Genomic DNA, 17,207 nt, shown 5'->3' with positions numbered 1-17,207 from the left:
ACAAACCCCTCTCCTCTCCAAATCCCAGCTTAGCGCTGGTGGTCATCGTAGAGGAACTCTGCACATGGCCAGAGGGACGCCCGCCTTTTGTTCCCTGGTTGAATCCAGGCCTTGCAACCCCGTCTTCTGTGCGGGTGGGTGGACTCTGGCAGAGGGTCTCAACCCCTGAAGTCGCCGCCGCCGCCAAGTTCCTTCCTGCCTTCCTTCTTTCTCTCTCGCAAGCCGGCTTGGAAAGAGGCGGGCGAGCGGCAGCGCGATCCCTTTGGGAACGTCTAATGGGCCGATTCCATTTCAACTGGATGACGCCACTGGGGTAACATTAAGAGCTCCGGGAAGGCAAGAGAGGGGAGGGGGCGAGGAGGGGGCGGAGCCCAGCCCGGCTAGCCCCGCCCCCTCGGCGTCCCTCCATTCACAAAGCGCTCCGGCGAGAGCCGCTACATTCACAAAACCGGCTCCACGCGCCGCAGCCGGGCCCGCCCCTCCGCGGGCTGGCTCCGCCCCGAAGGAGGGCTCTCTCTTCCCCCGCTTGGAGCGCCTTCGCCCTCCCGTAGACGGAGCTTCAGCCGCGGGTGCTGCTTTGCCTCTCCGGCCCCTGCCTGGAAGCGCCCGTCCGAGCCGCAGGAGTCCGCCACCCTGGAGCTGCGTCGAGGTGAGCGCCTGCCGACGGGGAGCGCAGCGCTCTTCGGCGCCCTCCTTGCAGGACACGCGAAGGGAGCCCCGCACAGGCTGGCATTTCTTCTCTTCCCCCTTCTTTCTGCCCCTCCTGCCTGAAGGGAATGGGTGGGGTAGGGTGGGGTGGGTGGTAGGGGCTGCACTGCGCCCTCCTCCTGCTGGGACAAGGCGCTTTATTTTGCGGACCCCCTTTCTTTTGCCCGGCAGCGTGCAAGCTTTCGGGAGCTACGGAGCTCTTCGTCAGGAAGGTGGGACCGCAGCTGAAGGCGGCGGTTGGGCTGTCGGGGAGGGGCTGCTGCTCTTCAGGAGGCGGCGGCGGCGGCTTCCAGGAGGGGGTTAGCGTGGCAGGCAGCCGAGTGGCGCCGGGCTCCTCGCGCAGCGGGACTTGCTGGCTCCGACCCTCATCGGGGAGCCGTCGAACAATCGGGACCTGGCGGGGGCTGACCTTGCCTGGCATCCTCTGCGGAGCCAGGGGTGGCCTGGTGAGCGGCTGTGGGGAGAGGCAGGGGCCTAGCCTGGAGGGCAAGCTAGACTTGACGGGGCGGGCGGGCGTCCTCCTCCTCCTCTTCATGGGGGTCCCTCTTGCAAACCTTGGAGGCGCTCCCGACCTTGACGCGCCCTGCCCTGAGATCTTGCAGATGAGGGCGGGGGCCGCGGTAGGGCGGCTGGCCGAAGGGCGGAGGGTCCGTTCCTGAGCGGGAGGCAGGCGAGAGAGTGGGGAGGTAAACCCACACCCGACGGGGCTCGCGCAGGTACCCAAAACAACGCTCCTGCTGGGTAGGGCTCCGTTCTCTCCCGGTCTTCCAATCTAGCAGCCGCCTGGGGCGCTGAAAAGCAGCGCGGCAGCTCCCGGAAGTGGGCGCTCTTGTAGCACCGGGGGCGGCGTGCCTGTTGTGGGCCGAAGTAGCGGGTGAATCCCGCGTCTGGAGAGGGCTGGTGATTCTTAAAAGGGTTGGATGCATTCATTCATGAATAATAGATCTAGCCGTGATTTTTTTAGCTGTGCCGGCTGGATGGAGCCTCCAGTGTTCGGAGGCAGTCTACCTCCGAATACTAAAAGTTGAACCAAAGGGAGGTGCCATCGCCTCAACGAGACGCTATTTGGGAGCTCCCCAGAAGCATCTGGCTAGCTGCTGTTAGGGCAGGGGACGTGACTACAGGGACCCACCTCCGGCCGATCCAGCCAGGTTCCTGGTTGAAATGGCCGGAAAGTAGATTTGGGACAGGAAGAATGTCCAAACTGTAAGAGCTGGAACAGTCCATCTCCCGCACCTGTGGGCTCTCCTTCTCTAGAGGTGTTCAGACAGAGGCTGGACAACCATCTGTTGGGGATGCTGGCGCAGCTTCCCGCACTGAGCAGTGGGTTGGACTAGATGATCTCCAAGGTCCCTTTCAACTCTGTGACTATGGGGCGGGGTGTGTGTGGTTCCAGTGGGTCTGAAGATATTAACTTGGCTAGGGCTGGATGCATAGGGAAAGGGCTAGAAGGCCTTTTTGTGGCTTCTTTGATGGGTGGGTTGAGAGATGGGGGGCGGAGTCCGGCAGCCCCTGCCTCTCTAGTGAGGCAGGCAGGTGATATTCAATCCGATAAGGGGGAGGTGGGGGGGGGGTTCCCTCCTTCGAGGTGACTGTAAAAGGGGCTGCCAGCATCCTCCAGGAAACCTGAGGGTGGGGAACGGGAGAGTTTCATCTGATGGCAGGGGACCATTGAGGGAAAACGAGGAAAATCAGGAGAATGCTTCATCGGTGGAGTCTTGTGGGTATTAACATACTGGAGAATTTGGGTTTTGTGAATGATGGTTATGATGTGCAATGGTTGTGATGTGTGGGCGGTGTGGGGAGAAGAAATTGGCGTATATGAGAGAGAGAGTGAGAGATAGGAGAAAAATACGGAGAGGAGAGCTGATCTTGTGGTAGCAAGCATGACTTGTCCCCATAGCTAAGCAGGTTCCGCCCTGGTTGCATATGAATGGGAGACTAAAAGTGTGTGAGCACTGTAAGAGATTCCCCTCAGGGGATGGAGCTGCTCTGGGAAGAGCAGAAGGTTCCAAGTTCCCTCCCTAGCAGCGTCTCCAAGATAGGGCTGAGAGAGATTCCTGCCTGAAACCTTGGAGAAGCTGCTGCCAGTCTGGGAAGACAATACTGAGCTAGATAGACCAATGGTCTGACTCAGTATATGGCAATTTCCTATGTTTCCTACGGTGGGGATGGATAACTGAAGTAATCCAAGGCCTGGGGCAGTGGGAGAGCTTTTATTCTTGGCTCACAGACCATCCCAGCAGCTTGAAGTTGCTGGCCATTGATGATGGTGGTGATAGAAAATAATGTGGTTGACGGTGATAAACAATAATGTGCATATTTGGCATTGATGATAAAGCAGGGGTTCTCAATCTTCAGCATCCCCGGATCCTGCACAACAACTCGCGTCATCCCCAGCTGCAGTTGCAGATGGTGGTGGGAGTTGTGGTCCGACCTTGGGAGTCGTGGTCCAACCTCTTCTACAGTGTCAAAAGGTCCCCCATCTGTGGGGAGCCCTTGAAACTGTACAAGGTGTTGCTGATATTCCGGATGCTTTGCACACCCTGGCATTGTAAAGTGAGTAGAGATGACCCCATACTGCAGAGGCGGGCCTGAGGGTTCAGACATGGTGCCTTGCCTAAGCTCTGTAGTCTGTGACCGTAGCCACAATTGACCTGGGGGAGCTTCCTTGCCCTGAGGTCACCTCAAGAATACGTGGCTGAGAAGAGGAAGGAGATCAAAGGTTTCGGAATTCTTTCCATTGGGGACACACCCTCGAGTATAAAGAAGCGTGGATGAGGCCGAGATGGTACTTGAAAAAGGATGCTTCTTGGAAGAGGAAAGAGTGACTGTGTTGAATCGGGAGGGCAATAGAGATTCTTATCTCTCTGTCATGCCCTGCGTAAATGTGTGTGTTTGAAGTGCGGGAAACGTTCTCTGCTTTGTGTGCTTGATCTGCCGGCTTAACTTGCTAACCAGCCCAGCTGACCTGAAACCGCTGGTCCATTGGGTCTGAATGGTAGATCAGAAGTGCTCAGCGTCCCCCCTGCTTGGATCAGCCCTCGCTTTTGCCAGCATCAAAGGTGGTCTTGCATTTATTGGGCTGGCAGTTAAATAGGTAGTGGTGATTTGCATGGGGTATGGGGACAAGGGGACGTCTAGGGAACTCCTAGATAGCTGGGATTTCCAGGCCAGGGTTGACCCGATGGCAGAATGGAATGGACCGGAGAAAGACGGCTGCTTTCTCTTACATAGGAAGCTGCCTTATACTGAGTCAGACCGTTGGTCCATCTAGGTCAGTATCGCCTACACAGACTGGCAGCGGCTTCTCCAAGGTTGCAGGCAGGAGTCTCTCTCAGCCGTATCTTGCCCCGACTGTGGCGGCAAGAGACAACATGCTCTGGGTTTCAAGCTGGGAAGTTTCATGCCAGAGAAGAGAAACTCCAGTGTGCCTGAATTAATATTGGAAGTTCAAGGGATGTAATCATGGAGTAAGTGCTAATAATTCAGACGTTCAAGAGATGTAATCATGTTCTTTTTTCTTATCTTTAAAATAAAAATTTATATATATATGCCCCCCCACCACCAACTGAATGCATGATATTCAGCAGAGTACTCTATATCCTTTATACCAGGGGTATAAATTAAGTTCTGCGAAGTGCGAACGTGGGTCCTCAGAGGATGTTCGATTACAATGCCCATCATCCCCAGTCACAATGGCCTTTTGTTGAATACCAACAGTTCCTGTTTAAAGGTAGACTTCCTCTGACCACTGGAGGTTCCACTTAGCCCTCCCAGCAATGGGGGCTGTAGCCCAACAACCTCTGGAAACCCACGTTTGAGAAGCCCAGCTCTACACTATAACTCTTATAAGGACTTTAGAGCCTGTTTTATTTCTCCTGCGTGCTGTCCATATCCAGGAAATCCTGATTGCTGATCTTAATATGACAATAACTGAAAATAGAGCTCAGTTTCTTGTGGCAGTTACTAGAGTAAGGTCAGAGATATTGGAGGAGGCCGAGCTGTATTCAGTTTACTTCAATTTTATATTGTATGTATCCTCCCCCCCCCCCGCCAAATACACAATATGATTGGATTCATGATTCTTAGTTTTCCGTTCTTGGGTTTGATGTTCAATGCAGGTATTGGTGTTTATGGTTTGTGGGCCAAAATAAACCCCATTTGAGACCTGGGGAACCCCTCAGAAAAAAGAGGTGCATGGGTTTGAATCTGTCTGGAAACGGCACCTCTTCTGGCCAAGTGGCTATGTGGGATGGCTGCCATGGAAACAGGAAACTGCCATACCGAGTCAGGCCATCAGTCCATCTCGCTCAGTATTGTCTACACTGACTGGCAGCATCTCTCCAGAGGTTCAGGCAGGAGTCTTTCCCAGGCCTACCTGGGGATGCTGCCATCTCCTGGATCCTGGAACCTTCCGCATGAGAAGCAGATGCTCTGCCTCTAAGAAATAGAGCAAGGAAATTAGCTTCTGAGGGGCAGGGTGGGGAGGGATGGGTGGACGATGAAGGTAATTGTAGGCCTCTGGCTTGCCTCTTCAGCTGCCTCGCCATCACAGCAACCTCAGTGAGTTGTGGGTCGCCATCACAGCCACACAGTGGGTTGCCATCACAGCAACCAAAAATATTTGGGGCTAATACAAATATTTAGCATTTATGTAGCACATTGCAGGGATGGGGAAATGTGTTGTCTGCACAGGGCTGCTAATAACTTGTAACAAACCTTTTCATGTAGACAAATGTCCCTTGCACTGAATTGCTGATGCAAGTAGGTAGGCTCTGGTAGGGTCCACTCTGCAGATGCACTGGAACACTCCTCACCACTGCCACACTTTGGTCCTGAATAGAGGTGGAGAGCTGGTCTTGCAGTAACGAGCAGACCTTGTCCCCTTTGCTAAGCAGTGTCTGCCTTGGTTTGCATTTGGATGGGTGACTACGAGTGAGGGCTGTCTGCTGTAAGGAATTCCCCTTGGGTATGGGGCCAGGTTCAATCCCTGGTGGCATCTCCAGGTAGGGCAGAGAGAGCCTCTTGCCCAAAACCTTGGAGAGCCGCTGCCGGTCAGGGTAGACAACTCTGATCTAGATGGACCAAGGGTCTGACTCGGTATACAGCAGCTTCCTATGCTGCTATGAGCACAAATTCCAGAACTGAGCCCTAGCTCCAGTGGGGACTTTCTTTCTTTGTTTGTTTGTTTATTTTTACATTTATATCCCGCTCTTCCTCCGAGGAGCTCAGAGGTTATTGCATGGTTATTCCCCCCCCACAACAACCCTGTGAGGTAGGTTAGGCTGAGAGATACAGGACTGGCCCCGAGTCCCAGAGCGAGTTTTATGGTTGAATGGGGATTCGAACTCGGGTCTTCCTGGTCCTAGTCCAGCCCATCGAGCTCCACCCAGCTGGTGCAGGCTTTGGAATGACTCTAGTCAGAGGTGTGTCTTGAGGAGAGGGCACCGGAGAGCCTCCTTCAGCCCTGCCTGCCAGACAGACACTGCGTTTGCCTCCTCCTCAATGACTCGTTCTGTCGTGGCTTCCATTCTCCCTCGCTGTGGCTGCCAACTCCCTTCTATTCACCCTCTGCCTCTTTCCCCGTTCCCTTCCCTGCAATATCTATTTCAGTCCCTCCTGCCGGCTGGATGGGATTCATTGCATCCGGAATGGCAAACAATTTATTGTCATTCAATCCTCTTCTTTCTCTCTCTCTCTTCCCTCTCCCTCCCCTTCCTTTCCTGTTTGGTGCTGGAGGAATCTTGCTGGGTCCTAATGCCTCTTCTGTCGAAACTTGGGCCCGCTGGGGCAATATGGAAAGAACAGATTTTCTTTTCTTAGCAGGGCTGGGCAGAAGGCGTGCAAATCCTGCAGGAGGAGTTTGTTGTTATCCACAGGCTAGAAACTTGGTTTCGCTTCTAAATGAAAGTCAGCTTCTTGGGATGTAGGAAGCGGCATTATGCCGAGTCAGACCCCTGACTGCATTCGACCATCTATTGTCTACACAGGCTGGCAGCGGCTTCTCCAAGGCTGCAGGCAGGAGTCTCTCTCAGCCCTGTTTTGGAGATGCTGCCAGGGAGGGAACTGGGAACTTTCTACAACTGCAACAAATACTTATATGCCGCTTTCCAACAAAAGTTTCTAAAGCGGTTTACATAGAGAAATAAAAAATAGACAAATAAGATGGATCTCTGTCCCCAAAGGGCTCACAATATAAAAAGAGACATGGTGATTCTCTTTATTGAGCAAAGGGAGAGTAACTGGCCCTATCCACCCCCTGCATAGTACCTCCAGTGACTGTTGCTGGTGTCTGTCTTATGTTTCTTTTTAGATTGTGAGCCCTTTGGGGACGGGGAGCCATCTTTATTTATTTTTCCATCCCTTCATTCATTCTCTATGTAAACGACTTTGAAACCTTTTGTTGAAAAGCGGTATATACATATTTGTTGTTATAAGATAGACCCCAGCAACAGCCACTGGAGGGTTGCTGTGCTGGGGACGGAGAGGGCCAGTTGCTCTCCCCCACTCAATAAAGAGAACCACTACTTCCTGGGCAGACCCTGCTTAGCAGAGGGGGCAATTCATGCCTGCTACTATAAGACCAGTTTTCCTCCCTTGGTCTGCTCAGGTTCTTGGGCTGCTGGTTTTGCATCCAGTACCAATTTCCTACACAGTGGTTTGCAGAATTAGGAAATGGTGCTTTATTAGCTCTAAGTTGTGGGTTTGCTGCCATGTTCAGCCTGGCTTTACTGGTATGCAGAGAGATCCGCAAATTGATGCTTGGCTCACTAGCCAGCCATTATTTGTGGTTGCCACTAATCCCCTCTCTTTCCCGAGATCTTTTTCTGGCATGCAGGCAGAGTTCTTGAGAGGCTGTCTGTCATTTGCACGGGGATAAGAAGGTAAGAAACGGGAAGCCGCCTCTCTCTACTCCAGAAAGATTCTTGCTGTTTTTTACCTTATCAGAAATGGCAGTAGAAATGCGATCTGTGTGGTGCTGGGTATCTTGCTCGCCAGAGGGCTGGGTGCCCTAGCCAGCTGGCAAGCGGATTTGTAGGTGGCTGCGGGTATGCTTTCCGGAAGCAACTTTTGGTGTACAAAAGACCATCTTTCTTCCATCCTCCTTCATGGCTTTGTCAGAGCTAACTGGCTGGCTTTGATCTGAACCCGTAAAGGCAGGTCTGGTTGTGGCCTTCACCAGTTCGTTTGCTGGCGACCCCAAACTGGGCCTTCTCTAGAGTTGCCCCAGGGCTCTGGAACCCACGCCCAAATGAAATCGGGACCTCCCCATCTTTGGCTGTGTATAAGTGACTTTTGAAAACACACCGATTCTAACCAGGCTTTCAGTGTGTTGCATTTTATAGATGGTGATTTTAATTTGTTTTCTCTGAGTTTAGGTTTGAATTTTGGGGTTTGACTTGACTGTGTTGCAGCCCCCTCCTTATGGAACACTCTGTCTCCTGAGATTCGTAATGCCCCCTCCCTTCTGTTCTTTAAGACGCTCCTGAAAACTTATCTTTTCTGCCAGGCTTTTAGGGGTTTGGGGGGGGGGGGTTGTTCCCCCCTTGTCTTTGTCATTTTATGTAAACCACCTTGTGTCTAAGGGAGTCAGGCGGTCAATAAATTTGCTAAATGATAAATATTTATATACCGCTCTTCAACCAAAGTTCTCAAAGCAGTTTATATAGGAACAATACATAAGTAAGATGGTTCTGTGTCCCAAATAAATAAGATGGTTCTATGTCCTCTCAATCAAAACTCACATTCTAAAAAGAAACATAAGGCAGATACCAGCAACAGCCACTGGAGGGGTGCTGTGCTGGGGATGGATAGGGCAAGTTGCTCTCCCCCTGCTAAATATAAGAGAACCACCACTTTACAAAGGAGCCTCTCTGCTCAGTTAGCAGGGGTAACTGTCCAACCACCTGGAAACTAACAGACCTCTGAGGTCTCTTCCAACTCTAAGATCCTATGATTCAAGTCAAGGCCAGCACCTCTGTGGTCTTGAGGCAGAGCTGGGAAGTTCCAGGTTAAAGCATGGTCTTGTTGACTCATTAAAAACTCCCCATTCTCCATTACGGAGCTCTGCCTGACCCCAAGCCCAGATTTATCCCAGCAGTGGGGTTTATACTACTTACCTACCCAGAGTCGCTTGCTCCCTCTGCTGCGCCCTGCGATTGCGGTGCTAAGACCATTTTCACCCATGAAGTGGAAAAGTGCCTCTCTCCCCCCAGCGCTCTGTGCTAAGCGTGAATGTTGTGAATGTGGGATGGAAGGCAGAAGAGAAATGGCACACACTCTGCCTCCAACCTGGGTCTTGGCGGCATTAGCCCGGCTGAAAGAAAGGTCTGTAAAATCTTTGCATGGGAGGGTAGTGTCGGTCCTCAGGCCTAGGAGGAACCCAAACACAATGGGTTTTGCAAAGTAGGAGCATGGGAATTCCCAAATGTACATATTTCATGGGAAGCTGCCATATACTGAGTCAGACCCTTGGTCCATCTAGCTCAGTATTGTCTACACTGACTGGCAGTGGCTCTCCAAGGATTCATAAGAACAGCCCTGCTGGGTCAGGCCCAAGGAGGCCCATCTAGTCCAGCATCCTCTTTCACACAGTTGCCCACCAAATGCCGCCGGAAGCCACAGGCAGGAGTTGAGGGCATGCCCTCTCTCCTGCTGTTACTCCCTTGCAACTGGTACTCAGAGGCATCCTGCCTTGGAGGCTGGAGGTGGCCTATAGCCCTCCCACTAGTAGCCATTGATAGACCTCTCCTCCATGAAGTTACCCAAGCCCCTCTTAAAGCCATCGGGGTTGTTGTCTGTCACCACATCTTGTGGCAGAGAATTCCACAAGTTGATTATGTGTTGTGTGAAGAAATACTTCCATTTTGTCCTATATTTTCCGGCAATCAATTGTTTCAGGCAGCAATCTCTCCTAGCCCGACCTGGAGAGGTCAGGGAGTGAACCTGGGACCTTTTGCTAACTGAAAAAGAGGCACCTTTTAAAAGTGGTGACTCGCTTATATTTAGCAGGGGGAGAGCAATGGGCCGTCCCCAGCACAGCATTCCTCCAGTGGCTGCTGCTGGTGTCTATCTTGTGTTTGGTTATTTTAGACTGTGAACCCTTTGGGGATAGGGAGCCATTCTTTAAAATTCATTCATTCATTTATATCAATGTAAACCGCTTCAAGAACTTTTGCTGTAAAGTGGTATCTACATATTTGTGATTTTCATTTTGCCTGCAAGCACGCAGATGCTCTTCCACTGAGCTATGGCCCCATCCCCTAAGGGGGAATATCTTACAGTGCTGGCATGTAGTCTCCCATCCAGATGCAGACCAAGCCACTCCCTGCTTAGCAAAGGGCACGATTCATGCTCACTGCCCAAGACCAGCCCTCCTCCCATAACCTAGTGTGTGTGTGTGTGTGTGTGTGTGTGTGTGTGTGTCTTCTACCTTGCAGATCTGTAGATCAAAAAATGGGACAGTGTCCTTTCTCTTCCCCCTCACAACTATGAAAGCTTTGGATTCAGTAGATTTGTTCATATTGCCCGAAAGAGGTTCGGAGGAGCATCCAGCCAGAGTCAGACAGCTGGGTGCCCTCCATTTTGCTGGTCATGTGTTTGTAAAGATCAAGGTAGCAGGAAGAGCTGGTCTTGTGGTAGCAAGCATGACTCTTTCCTTTAGGGGATGGGGCCACTCTGGGAAGAGCATCTGCATATTTGCATGCAGAAGGTTCCACGTTCCCTCCCTGGTAGAATCTCCAAGATAGGGCTGAGAGAGATTCCTTGGAGAAGCCGCTGCCAGTCTGTGCAGACAATACTGAGCTAGATGGACCAAGGGTCTGACTCAGTAGATGGCAGCTTCCTATGTTCCTATGCCAGGGAGAGTGATCGTGTGGGAGCCAGGCAGAGGGTAAAACGCCTTTTTGTCCACCCTTGACAAATTGCTGAGGACAGAATGTGGGTTGGCATGCCCATCTTACCCAGTAGTGTTCCCTGTAAGAGGGATTCCCAGATGTTGTTGACTACAGCCCCCAGAATCCCCAGCTGCAGTGGCCTTTGCCTGGGGATTATGGGAGTTGTAGTCAACAGATGTCTCCCATTCACATGCAAACTACGGTGGACCCTGCTTAGCAAAGGGGACAATTCATGCTTGCTACCACAAGACCAGCTCTCCTCCCCTAGAGGAGGAGAGGAGAGTGGGATGATTGCCTTCTCTTTTTTTGCTTTCCCCCTATATTCACAAGTGCATGGTGGAGATGGCCCCATTTCTTTCAGCCACTTGCAGCCGACTAACTATGTTCTCTTCCCTCTTGCACCAGGTCCCTTTACTGGTGTGAGATAGTTGGGGGTCTGTGTGGTGGGGCAGGGCGGGGGAAAGTGTTTTCGGCTTCTGCCACTGAACAGGGGACAGAAATGGAGCAAAAGGAACGGGGCGGGGGGTGTAGAGAGAAGCATGCAAAGGATAGGATGCCCATGAGATGGGGGCAGCTGTCGACCTGTGGTGTGGGGGAAAAACTGTGTGGTTTAGCACTGTGGGGTGGTGGGAAGAATTCAGTAAGGAACTGGCAGTCGGATTTGGAGAGGCTTTGAATGGTGCAGAGATGCCCAAGCATTCCCCAGTAGGTGTGCTCAAACGTGGGCCTGCCGTGATTGGGCTACAACTCCCATCATCCACAGCAGGACCCTGGGTGATGGGAGTTGTAGTCCAACCTAATCCGGGGATCCAAGCTGGTGGGGTGCCGAGAGAAAATGGGAGTTGATGAAGAATAGGTGAGGCCGAGGAAAACAGAAGGTGGAAATGCTGTTGGAGGCCCTTCCTGAGCGGAATTTATTTATTTATTTGATTTAGCGTATTTGTGCACGGCCCACTACTGAAGTCTTTAGGTGAATGCAGCAGTGGGGGCCCTCTTGGGATAGCTGGAACTGGACCAGCACTGAAAGTGTCCAAGTGATGAAAAAGCTTTCTGCATATGCTCAGAGGCTCACTGATCTTGAGGTCTTCACAGTGATCTCGGGTCACTTCCCTCCCCGTTCTGATTGCTCGGAAGCTCAGAACCGTTCCTGTGTATGTGGGCTTCCTGCTCGCTCTTTGCTTAGGCAGGGGGGAAACACCCCAAGTAGCTCCGGCTTTTAGCTTTCAAAGGAGGAAGCCTCTTGATCTTCGCTCTCCTTCAAGGTCAACCCGGCTACGGAAAATCAATCTTCCCCTGCTTTTTCCTTCATACTGTTCAGGCAGCATTTGTTAGCGGCTCTCTTGGCTTCATTGACGCGAAAGCCGAATTCTGCTATCCGGGTACTAGTCTGCTGACCTTTTCAAAAGAAAGGGAAAGGGGGGAAAGCTGCCTTCCTTAAGGGAAAGACGGCACCCAGGATGAAGAGAGAGTCGGCGCTTGGCTTCTGAATTGCAGCTAATTGCACCCCCACCCCCCAATCATAGGAACATATGCCTTCTACTGAGTCAGACCCTTGCTCCATCGAGCTCAGTATTGTCTGCACAGACTGGCAGCGGCTTCTCCAAGGTCGCAGGCAGGAATTTCTCCCAGCCCTATCTTGGAGATGCTGCCAGGGAGGGAACTTGGAGCCTTCTGCATGCAAGCCTGCAGGTGCTCTTCCCAGAGAGGCCCCATCCCCTGAGGGGAATATCTTACAGTGCTCCCATGTCTCCTATTCAGATGCAAACCAGGGTGGATCCTGCTTAGCAGAGGGGACAATCATGCTTGCTGCCACAAGACCAGCTCTTCATTTGTGGCACGAAATACAGGCAATTTCCCATAGACCATACATCATTTTATCTTATTCCTGTGAGCTTGAGTTTCTGGACTCTGGGTCTAGGAACCCTGTGCTCCCATATTAAGAACAGCCCTGGTGGATCAGGTCCAAGGCCCATCTAGTCTAGCATCCAGTTTCCCACAGTGGCCTACCAGATGCCCTTGGGAAGCCCACAGGCAAGAGATGAAGGCATGCCCTCTCTCCTGCTGTTGCTCCCCTGCAAATAGTCTTCAGAAATATTCCGCCTCTGAGCCTGGACTTGGCTTCTAACCATCAGGGCTAGTAGTAGCCACAGATAGACCTATCCTCCATGAACTGGTCAAAGCTCCTTTTTAAAGCCATCCAAACTGGTGGCCATCACCACATCCTGTGGCAGAGGATTCCACAGATTGATCACGTGCTGTGTGGGGGGAAAGATTTGTCGGCCCTAGATTTCTTGGCAATCAGTTTGAAGGGATTACCCTGGTTCTAGTGTTGTGAGTGAACCAGGGTAAAAGTCCCTAGACATAGGTGCAAATAGGAACTGTAATTTTGAAAATGATGGACACAGTGGGTAAAGTGTACAGATTGCTATGTGCCTAGACTGTACACAAATTAGATGTGTGTTGCACATAATGTGTCAATAGGGCTTTGGTAATGTAAGGCATGTCCACACACTCTCCATGCTGGAAGCAGCACATGGATCCAGATGATTGCCCTGTCTGTAGTACCACTGGCTTTCCTGTACAAGTGGACTGCGTGCTTTAAAATGTTCTAGGGCAATGATCCCCCACTATTTTTTGAGTGGGGGCCATTTTGGCCACAAACGGTAATGCGAGAGCCGTTTCTCTCTGTACATGGTACTGTGCTTTTCTCAGTGTTGGGAGGTAGAGGTGTGCACAAAACCAGTTGGCCTGGTACGGTTCAAACTGGACCTGGACTGAGCCAGTTCAGTTCTGCACCAGTGTTCCCTCTAAGGCATGCACATGTGTCTTGTTCTTGTGCTCACATGTTTTTTGACGTCTGCTCAGTTAATTTTAGATCCTGCTCAGGTTCAGTCAGGAAGGCCCCACTCTGAATGCACATTCGCACACACTGCGTTGATACTGCCACCCTGAACAAAACTCATTCCACAAGCACATGAAAAAAAAATTAGAGAGAACACTGTTCTGTCCCCCTCAAACCATCCCCTGCCCCCTGGCTCGGGATGGATGTTGCAATGTTTTTTACATTTAAAAAAAAATTTATTTCCCCCTCCCCGCCGCCAGCCTCCGTATTGGTGAATATTGCTCAGTCTGGGCGGTCTTTGGCCCGTTCTGGGCCTGCCCAGCCTGGAGGCAGCCATCTTGGAGGTCACCGCTTATGCCTAATGAGCCTTTATGTGGCCTGGGTACTGACTTGGGGGGGAAGGGGAACTCTGGAGATGACCCTTGGCCTTGGAGAAGCCCCCAGGAGGGGGTGAGTAAAAAGATTAAAAAATTGGTAAAAAAAGATTGCAAACCTGCCCTCCCCAAACAGCCAGGTGGGGTTGGGGGTTTGGTCTGATGCTGAACCCGGGGGTGTTTGGTTCAAAACAGACTGTCAGACCAAACAGGTTTGATATCGATATCGAACCTGTTTGCACATCCCTACTGGGAGGGCTTTTTAAGAGAAACGGAGCCCTCTCTGAAGAGCTCTAGGAGAAAAGCACTAGGAAGGGCTACACTTCCCAGCACTCCGTGCACACCTTCCAAGATGGCGCCAGGGCTCAAGAGGGCTTTGTTTCCCTTAAAGGAGTGTCCCCCCCCCCGGGCAAAGTGCAGCACTGCATGGTGGGAATAGTCACCTTCTCATGGTGCTAGGGAGACTGTGCTGAGTATTCAGCTTTGGCTGAAGCTTCACACTGGCCCAATTAACAATTCATCTGGGAGCCACACTTGGGGTCCATGGGGGCCACCACTGGACCCCAAGCCTTACAGTGAAGAACCCTGTTCTAGGTCACTACTGAAGGCATGACTGTCCTCAGGACTTTTTCCCATGGTGGGGGGCAAAGCCAGCAATCCTATACTCCCCTGCCTGGGAGTATGCCCCATTGAATTCAGGGGGAGAGGGGACTGCCCCCTTTTGCCTGCCCCCAGACACCCGTGGCTGAAGGGGATGTCTTAGGATGCATTTCAGTGTATATTTATGAACACACCAGTAATCACTTCCTGGTTAGTTAATGGTCCAGTAGCAGCGACAGCATTGGTGTGCCTTGGATCAGTCTCCAAGTAGGACCAACAGGCACTCCGTAGAAGCTGCTGAGAGATTTCTAAAGAATGACATAAGCAAGAGTTACAGACAACTCAGCTTGTTGTTCGTTCTCCCCATCAGTTGCTTCACACAGTCCAGCACAGAAGAAGGGGATCGTGTGAAATCCAAGGCAGTGGGTGATGAGTGTTGCCTGTGATGTTTGGGGCCTTGACCAAGTGGTTCCCCCCACTTTTTAGGACCTCCTTGCCCAAAGGTCAAGGTCTGGGAAACGACAATGAAGTTTCCAAGATTCTGGGATACAGGCCACTTAAAAATAGGCCTGATGGACTTGGTTGTGCCAACTTGGCCTTGCTTTCAACCCCTTACAGGATACAGCTTCCCTCCTGGCGCCGAAACATTCTTGAGCTGGGGCTGTCAGTAGAGTTTAGGGTTCTTCAGTTTCCCTTCCTCCCCTTGCCTGTCTCTCGGGCCTCTTCCCATTGTGATTAAAGGTGGCGTTTTGCTTCCTTCCCTTCTCCTGCAGGATCTTCTGATGTTCCCTGTTGACACGAGCCTCCCTCCTTTCCCAGGATGCCCTTCTCATCCAGCGCAGCTGAGCATAGCCCTGAGGAGACCGTGGACCCGGTGGCCGAGGACTTCCAGCAGGTCCTCTCAATCGACCAGATCCGCGCCATCCGGGCAAGCAACGACTACGTGGAAAGGCCTGCCTCCTCCTGCAAGCAAGCTCACTCCATCCCGTCCCCATCCAAGCACGAGATAGCTCAGGAGTGCCTGGTGTCTTCCGTCTTCCACGACCTGCATCACAGCCAGGCCCACCAAGGGCTGCCTCTCCAGCCACCGCTGAGCCATTCCAGTACCGCCAGCTCCCTCTCCCACAGCACAGCCGCCTCGGAGCAGAGGCTCCTGGGAGGGCTCACACCGTCTCATTCTGGGCACTCGCTCATCCGGATGCAGCCCCGGGCCGCTGACCTGAAGCCCGAGGAGCTGCCGAAAGGGGCGGCGGAGAAAGCACCCCCCTTCCATTCGGGCCACCTCTTCATCTGCGAGGAATGTGGCCGCTGCAAATGTATCCGCTGTGCTGCCGCCCGCAGCCTGCCCTCCTGTTGGCTTTGCAACCAGCGCTGCCTCTGCTCGCCAGAGAAGATCATTGACTACGGGACCTGCCTCTGCTGTGTCAAGGGCATCTTCTACCACTGCTCCTCGGACGACGAGGACACCTCGGCGGATGACCCCTGCTCCTGTGGCCCAGGCTCCTGCTGCGCCCGCTGGGTGGCCATGAGCTTCCTCTCTGTGCTCATGCCTTGTCTGTGCTGCTACTTTCCTACCTTGGGGTGCCTCAAACTTTGCGAGTGGGGCTATGATGCCCTCAAACGGCCTGGCTGCCGCTGCCAGAACCACACCAACACGGTCTGTAGGAAGATCTCCTCCTCGGCCAGCGGAGCCACGTTCCCCAAGACTTTGGACAAGCCCGTATGACTTCCCTCCAGGGTGGGGAGTTAGCTTTCCTTCGGTCGTCTTCTCTCTCTCGGCTTCCCCTGCTGAACGCCTCCGCCTGGAACCGAGCAAAGAGGATTGACCGGTTGGGCGTAGAAGCCTCCGCCCCCACTTTGGGATGTTGATGCTTGTTCCGTGATGGAGACCTCTCTGTCTTTGGGTCTGAGATGAGCTTCAAGGGCTTTGCACATTTCAACAGTGGCTAAGGACAGGTAGAAGCCAAGGCCTGCACTAAATGTCACGGTCACAGGTGGGGGTGGGCAACTCAAGATTCTGATGTCCACAATGCCTTAGTTGTTCTTTGGTGGTGGGTTTCCTAAACAAGGATATTGCACACCCAAGCACTACAGTAACCCTAGGGATCATGCACATTTTCTGACCCGTTTCTTTCTCTCTCTGTCTCTCTCCTGCTCCAACAGCTTATATTCTCCTCTTTCTGCCACGCACAATTGCAGAGGGGGAGAGAAGCTACTGAACAGTAGCCAACCAAAGGTAGACAGTAAATCTGGGTGCAAAAAAAGGGGAGGCCAGATCAAAGCTGGGTGCACACCTGGCCGTTCGTTTGGAAAGATGCACATCTGTGGAAAGTTGATTGCTGCCCCCACCCCACCCTCAAAGGGGGAGAAGCCAAATAGGTCACGGGTGCTCTTATACTGGTCAAAGTAAAGCCTCTTTACCGGTTCTCGTAGAGGAGTAAGAATCTAAATTGGGACTCACTGTAGCAATGAGGTGGTGGGTGGGGCTTTTTGCACAATCTGTTAGTTGTTTGTTTGGTTTTTTTGGCTGAAAATGAGATATGGACTTAAGTACAATCCCACCAAACGTGATGGGCTACTGGATTGCAGAATTTGCCCCTGTGGATCTATCCAAGGCTAGATCGGACTAGTATGCAATGGCTTTAGTTGGTGAGAAATCACCTTGTAATAAATGATTAATAAATCTGTTCATTCGTTCACCTCCATAGCTGACCAAGCTTTCCCTGTCCCTTAAGAGTTGAGCTTTCCCCTTTCAGTTTAAGGAGTCTGACCTTCTTACAGGGT

General features: G+C 52.1%; 1 protein-coding gene across 1 annotated transcript; it reads left to right on the top strand.

Moving 5' to 3' along the window:
- Nucleotides 1-427: 427 nt before the first annotated feature.
- Nucleotides 428-17,128, top strand: SPRY3 (sprouty RTK signaling antagonist 3). The gene is made up of 2 exons (XM_053273337.1): nt 428-649; nt 15,197-17,128. Exon 2 carries the CDS (start codon nt 15,244-15,246, stop codon nt 16,147-16,149), a length of 906 nt encoding a protein of 301 aa, XP_053129312.1. The 5' UTR covers nt 428-649; nt 15,197-15,243; the 3' UTR covers nt 16,150-17,128.
- The last annotated feature ends 79 nt before the right edge of the window (nt 17,129-17,207 follow it).

The sequence above is a fragment of the Hemicordylus capensis genome, chromosome 11 (assembly GCF_027244095.1).
Source record: "Hemicordylus capensis ecotype Gifberg chromosome 11, rHemCap1.1.pri, whole genome shotgun sequence".
NCBI classification, from domain to species: domain Eukaryota; kingdom Metazoa; phylum Chordata; class Lepidosauria; order Squamata; family Cordylidae; genus Hemicordylus; species Hemicordylus capensis.
The sequence above is the reverse complement of the archived record's forward strand: the minus strand, read 5'-3'. Positions and strand labels throughout refer to the sequence as shown.